The sequence below is a fragment of the Cupressus sempervirens genome, chromosome 10, assembly GCF_028749045.1.
Source record: "Cupressus sempervirens isolate cs-2001-9-10 chromosome 10, ASM2874904v1, whole genome shotgun sequence".
NCBI classification, from domain to species: Eukaryota; Viridiplantae; Streptophyta; class Pinopsida; order Cupressales; family Cupressaceae; genus Cupressus; species Cupressus sempervirens.
The window spans coordinates 704,863,662-704,878,904 of NC_143127.1; the positions used below are offsets into that span (position 1 = coordinate 704,863,662).

Here is a 15,243-nt window from a genome sequence, read left to right on the forward strand (position 1 = left end):
CGGTTGGAAACCTATGGATTCTCTTTTCTCTTCTTCTCTCTCACTCTTCCTCTCTTCTACTCATACTAAGCAAATAGAAAGCTCTTTAGGGTTATAACAAAGAGGAAATTCAACTTAGAAAGCAAATAAAACATGTGTTTTTTTTTAAAAATTGAACTTTCTATCCTTGCTGCCGCTGCCGATTTTTGGAGATTCACGATGGCGATTTTGGCGATTTTTGCCATGAATTGCCGATTTTGGCGATTCAGGCGATTCACAAGAAAAAATCGCCACCAGCGATTTCCGATTCCAAAAAAATCGGGAGCCATGAATCTTATCGCGATTTCGGCGATTTCATGGCGATTTTTGGAACTATGCAAAATACACATGGACACATAGAAGCATGAATCATACACATGAATAGTACAAGGCATGAGTCATAGACGTGAATAAGGCAATGCATGAATCATACACATGAATACATCTATTGCAAGGCATGAATCATACACATGAATACACAGGGCACTATTACGTTAGTAATTGGTAAAATACTTGGTTGTTATTAATAGAGACCGAGAGGTCTATATATACAAAAGAATAAAGCAATGTTTCCTTAAGAAACAATTGTAAAGAATAAAAACATTCTACTCTAACAGAGAAAGCTAAAAAAATGAAAGATAACTTAAAGCTAACTAGATATTTACAATAGATTACCATTAACTAATAATAGACAATTATCTTTTATTGTAATACCCTCCCTTAATGGTTAATCTATGTAGAACATCAAGCTATCCTTTGAATTTGACAAACTTATCAGGACCAAGAGGCTAGGTGAGTATGTCTGCAGTCTGATCTATGGTAGGAACACACTGCAAATCTATAGTCCCATCTTCAACCAGTTGTCATATGTAATGACAGTGAACATCCATATAATTGGTTCACTCATGGAAGACTGGATTTTGTGCAAACTTGATAACGCTTTTGTTATCAACAAACAAAGTAGTCGGTCCTGCTGGTATCTGCATATCCCCAAGCATCCGACGAAGCCAAACAACTTTACATCCTGCCTTAACAGTCCCTCTGTATTTGGCCTCTATAGAGGAGAGAGATATTGCCTGCTGCTTCTTACTGGTCCATGTGACTGCATCAGATCCCAAATTGAACACATACCCAATAGTTGACTTTTTATCATAAATAGAGCCTGCCCAATCTGAATCTGTGAACCCACTGAATTTAGGATTAGAATTTAGAGAGTACAAAAGTCCATAATTTGAAGTGCTCTTCACATGACGAAGCACACGCTTTGCTGCCATCCAATGATCAGCCTTAGGAGCTGTCATAAAGCATAAGTTATAGCTGACTGCGAAGCTGATATCAGGCTTAGTAGTAGAGAGGTAGATGAGGTTGCCTGCTAGTTGCCTGTATGTAGTATTATCAACGGAAGGAGAATTAGACTTTGTGGGTAACTTGAGACCTTTCTCCATAGGTGTAGATGCAGGCTTGCAATCCTGCATACGAAATTTGTCATACAGGGCCTTGACATATTTGGACTGTGAGATGAATATATCGGAAGACAGTAGCCAAACTTCAACACCTAGGCAATAATGCATGAGTCCAAAGTCATTCGTATCAAAAGATTGGCATGAATTCTGTTTGATTCCTTGAATCAAAGATGCCGAACTGCCAGTGATGATCAGATCATCCACATAAACAACCAGAAGGATGATGTCATTGTCAGTAGTCTTGATGTACAAATTTGAGTTTGAAGAACTCCTCTTGAATCCTTGATCACTGAGGCTAGTTGTCAATTTTTTTGTACCGTGCCCGAGTGGCCTGCTTTAAGCCATAGAGAGCTTTTACCAATCTGAGAACTTGATGGTCTTTACTAGCAACCTTGAAACCAAGATGTTGCATCATGTAGACCTCCTCATGGGGATCACCATTTAGGAAAGCACTCTTGACGTCCATCTGATGGACCTTCTAGCCAAATTGTGCTGCCATGGCCAGGACTAATTTGATGGTGCTCATCTTTGTAATAGAAGCAAAGGTCTCCTCATAATCAATGACCTAATGCTAAGAAAAGCCTTTCTCCACTAAACGAGCTTTGTACTTTTTTAAAGTACCATCCAATTTGTATTTGATTTTGCAGACCCATTTGCAGCCACTGGGTTTCTTCCTTGGTGGAAGATCAGAAAGGACCCAAGTGTTGTTCTTCAGCAGGCTTTGTTGTTTAGATTGCATGGCTTATTCCCACTATTGAATTCCTTTAGCCTTAGAGCATGTTTGAGGTTCAAACACACTGTGAATGTTGGCCATGAGAGCAAATTTAACAAAATTTGTAGTTTTGCTCTTTTTTCGAGCAATTCTCCCATCAATGAGCTCATCATCATGTGTCTTAGCCCACCACTTAGGCACCTAGAAAAATTAGATGACAACCTAGTTGAGCTCTCGAAAAACCCACCAAGAATTTGAACTCAGTATTTTTTCGAGCCCAAAAATTAGGGTTTCGAAAAAAACCCTAGTTAGCAGTGATGGAGGCAAAAATGGCAGAAAAAACGTTTGTAGGTAGAAAAATGGCTATTTTCTTTTATTATGATTAGTTTCCTGCCAAAATGTCATAGATTATGAAGAAATAGACACCAAACAATGGTGTTTTAGGCACGTTTTTAAAGAAAAATGACAAAAAAAGTGGCTGTTAAAAACGTCTTAAAAAACACAGGAGTTTGCTTCAGATTACGACCATGGAAATACAACAGTCTTTGCTGTATATAATTGTGATTTGTTTTTCGAAAATAAAACCAGGCTCACCCTAGTTCGAAGCAAATATTCCAGACAAATAATTTCGAAAATAGCTTTTGATAATTTTGGAAAGGAAATTATTATTTTTGAAAAAATTTAAAACCCTTGCTCTGATACCATACTACGAAAGTAATTGGTAAAATACTTGCTAGTTATTAATAGAGATTGAGAGATCTATATATACAAAAGAATAAAGCGATGTTTCTTTAGGAAACAATCGTAAAGAATAGAAACTTTCTATTCTAACAAAGAAAGCTAAAAAAACAAATGCTAACTTAAAACTAACTAGATATTTACAATAGATTACCATTAACTAATAAATAGACAATTATGTATTATTGTAATAGGCACAAAGTATATATGTCAGAGATGAAGCAATAAATTTAGTCATACATGCAAATCATGAAGCAATGCACTTGAATTAATGTCAGACATGTAAGATATGAAGCAACTCATAAATACATGTCAAACATGCAAGGCATGAAGCAATACACACGTCACACATGTTAGGCATGAAGTAATACACGAGTACACGTCAAACATGTTAAGGCATGAAGCAATACACAAGACACAAAGCATATAGGAGGAATTTTCCCATGGAGTAAACATGATGAAGTCCATTAGGCGCGAAGCAAACCAAGAGACACATATGAAGAGCATGCATATAGAATACACATGGAGTATGAATGCTTATATTAGAAATGAAGTAGTTAAGGGCCAATATATATGGAAATTTTGTTGACCTATTTGATTTTATTCTTGACCTAATCATGAAAAAGGGCTGAACAATTTACCTTAATTAGTTGGCGGTTAAAGTAGGCTTGTTTCGTAGGCTGGTAGGATTATGCTCTGATACCAATTGCAATGCTTCCTTCATAATTTGCCCCAAATTTTTTCGTTCAATCACAATTGCAACAAATTATTGTTAGGGTTACATCCAGTATAACATGGGGATGTGTACCCCCTAGACCCCTACGTTCACATAACAAGGCATCTCTCCAGCATCCCCTTTTTGCCACCACTGCACCATTGGGACACTAGGATGACACAGTGTCTTGGGTATGGGTGTTGAGATGCCAAGGGGTATGTTGACCATTTTGAGGACATTTGAGCATCCCTTATTAGCTAACAACCATAAAAATGATTATCTTAATAAAATTGCATGTATTTAATTTTGTTCAAACAAGCTAATTTTGGGAGAAAATGCTTAAAAAATGAAGAATCCAAAGGCCACGTAAGAGGGAAAATGTGCATTGCCTAAAGACCCTACATGGGGCATTGGCCCTAGCCCTAATTGAAAGCTACCACCCCTAGACCCCTACTTTCAAATCAAAAAACAAAAGAAATCGGTGGGGAAATCACTTTGAATCAAGGAGATGTTTCTATACCCACTTTATTGAGTTCTAGTGACAAGGAGATTGCCTTGAGGGATGATTAGAGGCCTCCCTTCACTACATTTTGACATCTTGTTCTTTTTTTCATATCATGCTACTTATTTTAATCATCTTTATTAAATTTTTGATATAATAGAAATCCTCCGTTTATTGATTCAACAATTTTATTTTGTATTGTAATTTCTAATTAGGAAATTGATATTCAATGTTACATTGTTCAATGTTAAAGTATTTTAGTATTTGACATTTGCAATTTTGGTCTTTCACTTCTTATATTGTTATACATCTTTTCATAATTAGTACTTAAAGTACTATATGTATAGTATATAGTATACACAACACCACCCCTCGTCGCCATGCCCAAATTTAGGCTCTCTTGTTAGTCTTGTTAGGATAAGAGAGACATAAATAACAATTGCATGCAAATATAACCAATATTACAAAGGAATAAAGCACACATAAATGAACAAAAGACACAAAGATTTAACGTGGTTCACCCAATCCCTGGGCTACGTCCACCAAACAACAAATCCAATATTATTATCTAGTGATTTGAACCTGATTACAATGTACAATCCCTTGCAACTCAATACCTTTGCAAGAAGCTACTAAATCATCATACCATAATAATATCCCTAACCCTAAGCCATTTTATACAAGACTTATGCTGCTTACAAAATTAGGGCTAGAACATGTCATCGAATAGAAAATAACTCCTGATGCCTTTTACAATAGTAAATTCATTTTTGACCTCAAGGGCGCTGCCCCTCGACTTTGTTCTTTATTGTGATAAGTAGCATGCTTGGGGCACGACCTTAGGACCCCGCCTTGAGCATCGCCCTAGGAGCTCGCAAGGGAAGTTGCTCCTTGACTCCTATCATGGGTGCGCTGCCCCCAAATCCCCGTAGAAGTAATCTAGGGGGAAACTGTGCGGAAGGAAGTGGGAAAAATTAACCTTCAAGTCTGATTAGGCTCCACATAACAACACCTCTGTTCCTTCTTTCCATTTGGAGGAAGAAACATGCCATATCTACACAAAGTGCAATACTGGATGTCTATCAAAGCCCTCGTTACTTGCTTAGTGGGTTATTTGTACCTGCTTTTCCTATCAATGTCTAATCCTTGTAAAGGCAAGTGTCATCTTGTGAAGTTGGGTAGAGGTCGTAATGAGCTTCGTGGGTTCTTCAATGGAAGTGCCCTCTTGACTGTAGGAGCCAGTTGTATGGTAACTATAGGATGGCCTACTTACATAACCCTCTTATAACCCTCGTCGTACACCCCAGATCCTTCCTATAAGATGAGTTACAAATGCTTAGGCATATTCTTATATTCTATCTTGTAAACATGCACCTAAGCATTATCTATTTTGCATAAACAACACACACACACACACACACACACATACATACATACATACATATTTATATATATACACACGCGCATGCACATGCATACATGCACATAGACAACACTTCAATTCAGATCTCAGATGGCTGAGAATGGTAGATCTCAAATGATATTAGGCTGGTATATGATGCCTGGTCCAAAGAATAATCTCCTTATATTTGCTGCCAGTTTTAACAAGTCGATCTCTGACTTATGGGGTTTTGTTCTGAATGCTTTTTATGTATATTCTACTGCTCTTTCTGCTTTATTTGAGTTGATTGTATTTTGTTTCCTGACTGAATTATCTTCCCTGGTAATTGTATTTGCTTTGCTAATTCTGTTTCAATCTTATGATTTTCTCTTGGTATGATTGTACCTGTGTGATTGCTTGATATTTGTATGAATAATTGATTGGCTGAATGAGTTCTTTCGATTGTATGATTTGAGCTATTGGGGGGTGATGATCAGAAGATTGATGAGTGATGATGCAACAAGTGCTAGTTTGATATATTTGTGAATTGAATGTATGCTGATTTGATAGAGTGATTTTCTGATTGGTTGTTTGCTTGATTTGATAATTACTTGTCTTGATGAGTGATAGGAGAACCTTCAATATTTGGAATGATTTCCCCTTCATATCTATTTGGTAGAAGGGTTAACACCTTGCATATGAATTGAGTCACCACTCTTCATTGTTGCTTTTTGTTACCTAGTTTTCTAAAGTAGTCAAATTCAAACTTTTAGATTCACCTTCGTCCCATAGACAATGAAACCTCCATAAATGGATCAATTTGCATACTTCTAAACTCTAATAACCATTTGCCAAAAAAGGAATTTAGGTACGCAAAATGCCGTCAAGGTCAGGATTCAGGACTGTAAAGAAGTGACTTACATGAGTATCTCTGTTTTCAACAAAAGAAAGATGTTAATTGCAACCAAATACCAAAATGATTTATAGATCACATGATACTCGATTGATTTGTTAAAAAGTGTTTGTTTATTTTGAATTCCAGCACAATCATTTGGTTGGGCTCTTTTTCAAACTCATCAAACAAGTAATTGCTTAAAAGTTTATATACCTCCCCAACTTGCCAACAATAAGGCAAGGTTCAAAATCTTTATTTAGTCTTTCTGATCTCCCACTTGGGATGATGGGATGATGCTGTGGATAATTTTTTTTCCCGACTCAATACAGTGATAGGTACTATGTCAAGGGTACTGGTTCATTCCATGCTACTGCTAAGATGAATGAGGAATGGAGATAAGCCCAAGTTTTAAAAAATGACTTTGATTCTGGTGAGCCACTCAAAGGTCTTAAATCTGCTGAGTGTGGATCTCATGCATCTGATTGCATGACATCACTGGAAATCCATATTATGAAGGTGAAATTATAGTCTTCTCTTGAGCACAGATGCAGCATCCAGAGCAGTGTTTTGAAATTTCTTCTCAATGCCATGATGTCACAATCAGAAAATTATGCTTTGCATACCAGGCAAATCATAAGCTAGTTTGAATGATGGAAGAGTTTGAAAATGCTTTGTTATCTCTTCGGAATGGGAATGTGATTGGATGATCAAGTAGACAGTAATATAGAAGAAGACATCATACTTCATAGGGTTATGTAGCAGTCAGCCCTTCTGGTTGTAGAGCATGCTTCTATAATGGCAATCAAAGATATGGTGAAGTAGCTCCTATAAGATTGAGCAGCGAACATGATATCTAGATTTGCCAAATCATGAGTTAAGATTAATTGTAGCATCCTCTGCTATCGCAGGGAAGGAGCTCCCAGATGGAGAGATAAAACTCTTCTCAAATGCCTGCAGTATCCATGACTAATCTCGAAACGTATGGGGAATTGATGAGACAGAGACACAGCATCTTCTAAGGGAGCTTGTATATGGAATGACTTTAACCACAAGTTCCCTCTTCAAGTCCTCAGGAAACACCTAATATTTCAAGGACTAAATTATATGCTTCCCTGATTCAAAGCATTCTCGCTTTAATAAGTTGGCAGCTCATTTGAGACTTTAATATCATTAGACAAGTGGAAAGTTATGATATCAGTAACTGAAAGTTTTTTTGAAAGGAATATGCATAATGGTATTGTGAAAGTCTTCAAGGTAAAATGCAAAGCTTTTCCAGAAACAGTTACATACCCAAAAAGGCAGTTACAAAAATAAAAGAGTGCTGGAAATAGAAATCCTAATTTTTCTAAGGCCTATGTCCAGAAAAAGGGAGAAATATTTCTGGTTTGAAAAGGAAGGAGAGAGAGTCTTTCTCTGATACTAAAAAAGGGGAGGGTAGCTGGGATAAATTTTCAGGAATCAATTATGTATATGAAATAGTGTCTTTTCTTGTGAAATGAGTCTATATGAAAGAGCTTCAGAGCCTTCACACTCTTGAATTTTCTATTGGCAACAGAGTGAATATCTGTAACTTTGTGTTCATTGATTATTCTGGATGTTTTGTTATTTTCTTGTGTTAAGTTCAATTCTGTCCATACTGTTTCCATATGTTTTAATAGTTGCAGATGTGATTGTGCCATGAACTTTGGGTCATATGTAATCACCATTTCTTAGAAAGTTTCTATTGTGTTTCCAGTTCCCTGTTGTTAGACGTCGTTTTATGTTCTCACTTTTCCCCAATCTAGGAAGCTGTAACTCGCATCTGCAGGATGGGGCTTAGATGTAAGTTTATCGTTCCTGCTTTCTGGTCAAAAGCATACCCCAGAAAATTAATTAGATTATAAGAGGGAGCTGTACCTCTTAAATTCAGAGGAAGATCATCCATTAATGGAGATCTATCCAACTCTATGCTTGAATGATGATCTGCACCAGGACCTTGCTGGAAATGGCATAATGGATGTGATGTATGTTATATTTTTCATTTGTGAAAAGAAAGTCCATATGCTGACCATATTTACTGAGATTGGACGGAGTATTGTATGTGGATCCTTACTACGACTTTAGATACTTTGAACATGCTTCATTCTTTTGTTTGAATTTATACTTTATGCCAGGATTATTTGAAATTGTTTACCATCTTAAAAACCCTAGAACTTGTCTCCTTTGGAAAGGAGTTGGTTTAGTAAAGTAATTGATAAAGGTAATGATAATATACATCTAGTTCCCTGTTGTTGCTATTGCATGAAGTAAACTTTTTGTTATGTTCTCACTTTTCCCCAATCTATGAACCTGTAACTCGCATCTGCAGCATGGGGCTCAGATATAAGTTTATTGTTCCTTCTTTCTGGTAAAAAGCATACCCTAGAAAACCAATTAGATCATAAGAGGGAGCTGTACCTCTATAAAATTTAGAGGAGGATCATCCATTTAATGGAGATCTATCCAACTTTATGCTTGAATGATGATCTGCACCAGGGCCTTGCTGGAAATGGCATAATGGATGTAATGTATGTCACATTTTTTGAGATTGAAAGGAGTTTTGTATGCTGATCCTTACTCTGACTTTAGATACAAAGAAATAGAAGAATTTGAACATGCTTTATTCTTTTGTTTGAATCTATACTTTATGCCAGGATTACTTGAAGTTTTTACTATCTTAAAACCCCTAGAAACCGATGCATCCTTTAAATCTGCTATGTAAATAATGTGGTTGGACTCAGACTGTGGTTCTGATTAGATTCTTTCTTAGTTAGGATTTCATCTTATTGTTTTTTTATTGTTTTGAAGCAGTTGCTATAAATTGGATTATGATTTTATTAATATGTCTATGTTGTTAGTTATGAATATGACCTGACCTTTAAGTTTAAATATATATATTTTGACACTGTGCGTTTATGCCTGGAATTTATAAACACTGACACACCAATCAGATTTCCACAATCCATAGTAGTTGTTACTTAGTTTCTGGATTAGATTGTGTAACGATTTTTGCCATCTCTTGCTCTTTCATCCTGATGATGGATCACGTAGTGTGATTCGAAACGTTGATGGCAAAAATCGTTACACAATCTAATCCAGAAACTAAGTAATAACTGACACACCATTTCACCAATCATTCTATAAGACATTCTTGTTATCAATTTATAAGATTGTGGACTCTGTGCTAAGAAGGGACAAACATGATTTTAAATAGTGATTGTTTTCATCATTCAAAGTAACTAATTTTACAGTTCATTTGCATGGGGTTTAATGCTATGATGTGACATTGAAATATACAAGTCTTTTGTTGTATTTTTTTCTTGTCTATGCTCAGGCAACACGTCAGGCAAAGTCAAAATTAAAGGAAGAAGCACTAGGAGACCAGACTCAAATTGGAAAATTTTATGAAGAAGCTGCAATAAATTCTACTGTTTTGACAAATGAGGAGGCACTTGCAAGGGCTAATGCTAGTATAATCAGAAATATCCCTCCCCATAATGCCTCAGCCACAAAACCAGAAAATATTTATCCATTAGAGAATATTATTCTTGTTGAAGAGTGGGATGGGCAGCCTGATATTGATGAGCTGATTGCAGCAGGGAAAAGTCCAAAGACGTTTCGTGAATTTCAGCAAAGAGCAGATTACCCTCATTTTGTTCGCAACAGGATATACAAATTACGATCTGAGGTATTTAGTCTCTCCCTGTTTCAGCTGATAAGTATGTAGTTTACATTGCCAAGGTTTTTTTGTTGAGATAATTGGAATCACAATGTGCTGGGCAGATTCTATGTTGTCATTTTAAGTTGAATATATGTCATGCTAGGACATTTTATGCAGCTTTGAACATGATGATGGATTCCAAATACGGCATGAATTTAATGTAACTGATTTTGTTAGCTATGTAATAGCCACAATTTGATGATCAGAGTAAAGCAGCATTGCTGAACTGTTGTTGATTTTTGATGAGGAAACAGAAAACCTGTGCTCTTTATGGTTTAAGAACCTCTGGATGCAGAACATCATTTGTGCTCCATACAGTCACTATTTTAGTAATTTCATCAAATGCAGCTATTCTTTTCTTGTGAAAGTTATTGGATGACCTTCTTGCATCATGTAAATTTGCATGGCAGCAAAAATATTTTGGGAAGATATTGGCAAACTTTAAGTAAAAGATTTTTCTCAAAACAATTGGGATTTACCCCTGATAAAAGTGGCTTTAAAAAATCATAGATAAGGAGAAAAGCCTTCTGTACTTAAAACTATAAAGGTATTAGTATTCAATAGCATAGAGATATAATCATATAAACAGCAAATAAAATTAATAATTAGCTTTTGAACTGTGTATCATAGACTTTTGTAATTTTTGCCAAGTTACTCTGCTTCTTGCTGTCTCTCTTTTTTTTCTTTTCCCTGGTAATATTATTTATCATTAAAAGATAAAGAAATATTACATAAAGTAGAGGAGTTTTTCAAAACCAGCTTCGGACTTACAAGATGGAGTCATAGCTATTAGTAATCCATCTGAAAACCTAATCACTGTACTATGTCACAGACTTCTACCACGACCATTACACAGATTTACAATGTATCATCAAGTTCACAAATTTGGGCATTCAGTGATGCCTTTACACCCCAAAAAACCAGAGCATAAGAATATCAATCATAACAACCTTGACAATTATAACTTTGTCGATAATGAGTTTTTTCCCTTGTAATCTTCAGACCTACATTTTACAGCAATTTCATTCCTTCCTGGATATCTTGGTATTGGCCATTATGCAATATTTACAAAAATAGGGCATCAATCCTGCTCTAACCAGACCTTTGTAAAAACTGCAGCCCGTCTAATCTTCAAACAAAATCGGCAATAAAACTTCTTCCGTGAAGAGCAGTCTTCAAAAACCCTGATTATTCTTATACCTCAATTGCTGACCAGACTTCTAGCAATTTGATTTCTACAAAAACTTCAAAGGAAATCAAAACAAAGGATACCGACCCAACCGGACCAAATACTTGAACACCAGAGGGAGAAGGAAGATCACCCAGATTTTTATTTAACGACACGAGGGAAGAAGCCCTGAATTCTTTCTCTAAGCATGGCATTGATTCGAGCCTCAGACCAGTCTTCCTCAATCTTGTTTGTTTCCTCCCTTGCATGCCTTAGCTCTTGCAACTTCTCTTCATCAAATGCAGTCATCCCACACGGGCCTTCATTAGTGCAATTTCCTTATTAATAATATCTTGCATAACCAATAATGTTAGGGCAAACCATGCTTTCCTTACTTTCTTGAATTTTTTATACCTCAACCTTTCATCAAACCTCCAAACAAAAGGAGTGCACTTCTTGCTTGATATTTTTTCAAGACCAGCTGCTTCTCATCGAAATTAATTCCAATATCAGGAATTGAGGCCTCCAAAATTTTATCTAAACCCAAGAATGCTCTAGGAGGGACCAGCTTCACCATCATAAACTTCACCAACTTCACAACTCAACTGCAGTGCCCATGCCATAATCATTGAATAGATGTCTGTGTTGGTGCAATGGCAGTTTTCAACCTGGTAGAACATCTCTCCTAATAACTAGTTGACTGCCTCTGCAAGCCTATGGTAGACAAAATTGAACATTTAAGAGAATTATCTTGTTGTGACCATGGAAAGGGTTTTGTTGTCTTTGACACTGTAGTGTGAATGCAGTTTTTGTTGTTTACAGACTTGAGCTGGTTTTGCTTTGCTATTTCTCTTCAAATTTACAATGATTTTTAGTTTGAGGGCACACACCTCAATTACTTAAGGTGGTTATCAATGAAAATGTAAGAAAGACTTGTCACATCCTTTTTAGCACTTCAAAAAGGACAAACCCTTAACTCCATGGGCTGTATGCCGCATTCAAGGGAAGGGGAATGGTGGCCAGCTCAATGTGGAGGGGAATATATGTTAGGTTGATTTTATTTCTTCCAGTTTGACAGTGATGAAATTCTCAATAGCAATATCAAGCAAGTTAATGTTTAAAGCCCAATTGGAAATTGTGTTAGCATCCTTGTTCTCTTGTCTTTTCCTATGTGATAACTTAAAATCCTCAAAGAAGGTCAACTCATCATTGATTTTGGAGATGTAGTTCTAGAGGTGCCATGCCTCCATGCCAGCTTTTATAATGGCCTTTATGATTATTTGTGAATCACCATCATTATGTAGTTTTATAGATCCTAATTTTTTGAGGCTCTGATTGCCAAGAGTGCCGCCTCAGCTTCTGCAACATTATTTTTAACATCCATAAGACGTGTGCCTCTACAAGTAACGAGATCCCCTTTTGAATCTCTAGTTGTGAATCCTAACCTAGAAGGACTAGGGTACCCTTTGGAATCTCCATCAAAGTTACACTTATACCAACCTTCTTGAGGTCCTTCTCATTGGATGACCTCAAGTAGAGGGGGGAGAGATTGATCCCAAACCACCCATTCACGGGTCTAAATATGATACCCAACCATTCCATTTGAATTTGTTCGTCCCACTCGAGTATAAGGGGTTGAGGGGCTCGAGAATCTCGATCATACTACCCCTGTAGCTTCTAGGATTTTATCATTGATTCTCAGGTGTAACCTTTCCAATGGTTCCTCTTTATCTTGAAAAATCCTCATATTGCTCTCCTTCCAATATTACGATAATATTTAACCTTCTATTATTAGTTAATGGTTATATGTTTGTAATGTATTGTAAATATTAGAATGTTTCTTTTAGCTAGAAAGGAAAGTTTCTATTCTTTATGATTGTTTCGTAAGGAAACATCGTTCCATTTTGATAAATTAATCTTTGCACACCTAAGTTTCAGCTAGGATATAAGGATTTGCAAATCGGGTCCATACAAGAACGAAGGTTGTTTTTTCTTGCTTGCGACTGGTAAAAATCGTGCCTTCTCTCTGCAAAAATCGCGTCCTTTTTCTCTTGTTTTGGGTCTAATCGGCCACCACAATCTACTCATTGTATTCTCAGGCCACATGGCATTGTTCTTTCTCTGTGTTTGAGCTTGCACCAAGCTTCTTTCTTCCTTTAATTTGAAGCCATATTGCCGCGCTTTTTTTGTGGTTTTCTAATGGGGAATTTCCATAGTAACACGGGGACGCGTCCCCCCCTTTTTGCCCAACGTCTCGGAGACTTCAACGCATCGGAGACTTGGGGACTTCGTCTCCCTGTCCCCAGCGACACCACCAGATTCTGCCACCTCCACCGAGGATGGGGGATATCTTGATATTCACTATTTGCAGATTCAACTATTTATGTGTAATGTTCGATGTTCCAATTCAATGTAATGTTCAAGTATTCACTCTTTTACATTTTTATATCCTATATTGCAATACATATTTTCATAACTAGCATTTTAAGTACCATATGCATAGATATATTCACCCCTCTTGTCCCCCGCCGCCGTCCCCCCACCGTCCCCTCGTCGTCCCCAAATTAAGGCCCCTCTGTCCCCTTGTCTCGGAAACTTGTCCCCCCATTCTGTCGTCCCCCCGTCCCCCAGGGCAGTGTAACTATGGGAATTTCTTCACTCTAGAGCTTTTCTGCTCTACTAAGGCTACTCCTACCCTACCTAGGGTTACTATTCCAACCCCAACCTAGAGGACTCTCTTCCAATCCCCTCTCTCCAAGAAACTCACCAATCAACTTAGGTTTCACTCCTCCTCACTCCACAACCCTAACTTTGCATCTTTTGACATAGTGAGCCAAAACTCCTCCAAATGCATTCAAAGGGTCAAAATCAAGTTTACACCATCTTTCTATGGTTCTTAGTGCTTTTCACTTCATTCTACTTCCTTTGGGTAGGTCTAGCATACCCACAACTCTAATTTGCCCTGTTTGCCCTTGTAGCCCTAGGAGCCCCTATTAGCCCTCCTAAAAACAAGGAACTAGCGATAGCTCCCAAAATCCCTTAACAAGGCCTATTGATGCCTTTTGAACTTTGATTCCCAATGACCTAAGCTTGAAGATTTTCTAGGTCTTAGGCCTTCATGGTGTCTGTATAGTACGACTCGAGAAAACCCTTATTTTGAGGGTTTCTATGGCAATGAGAGTGAAACTCTCCCCAATTGTTCCAAACTCTTCATCCAACCTTCTCTGGATTTTGGACTCTTGGTATCCTATTCCATCATTGCCTATGCAAGATTGGCCTGTGCCAATCCTCCATTCTCACTAAAACACAATTACAAGCCTTCATTGCACTTTGCCAAGCCTTTCTTGCTTGCTTACGGCTCACTTGTAAAAACAGTTAACTGCCTTCCACAACCTCCAAAACTGGTATATACATATACAAAGGCCATTTCTTGATTTCCAAAGGCCATGGATTTTCAACCATGGGAAGTCAAGCCTTAACCATGTTTATTGCTGATTGCTCAAAGTGGACAGCAGAAATGTAAAAACTAATTTGAAAATCTACTAAAATGACAACTTAAAATCTAAGCAACCTTGCACAGAATCAATACATCAATCCAAGCAACTATTCCATTCAAAACAATAATCTATTCAATCAAATTTCTTTACTCAATCCTCAAAACTTTGTTTTTTGTCGAGCAAAACTCTCCTTCACACATGTGCTGTCCGTACAACTGTATGTCTAACCCCTGGAAATGAGTTGGAATGTGTTTTTATAGGCTCTCCTAACCACCCTGTCCTTTGGTTCAAGCCATAACTACCCATGTTGCTCTTTCTCCCAAATTGTGCAAAAATTGCTATTGCAGTTTTGCAAAAATTGCGAAGTGGTCAATGAGCAATTTTGACAACTTTTGCAATATTGCAACTTAAGCCT

General features: G+C 37.1%; 1 protein-coding gene across 1 annotated transcript in view; it reads left to right on the forward strand.

The window, feature by feature from the left end:
- Window positions 1-15,243, forward strand: part of LOC149535770 (DNA binding / DNA-directed RNA polymerase) — a 105,058-nt gene that overhangs the window by 53,433 nt on the left and 36,382 nt on the right. The window contains exon 3 of the mRNA XM_089807709.1: window positions 9,777-10,130. Within this exon, the coding sequence (XP_089663835.1) occupies window positions 9,777-10,130 (354 nt within the window). The remainder of the gene's footprint in view (window positions 1-9,776; window positions 10,131-15,243) is intronic.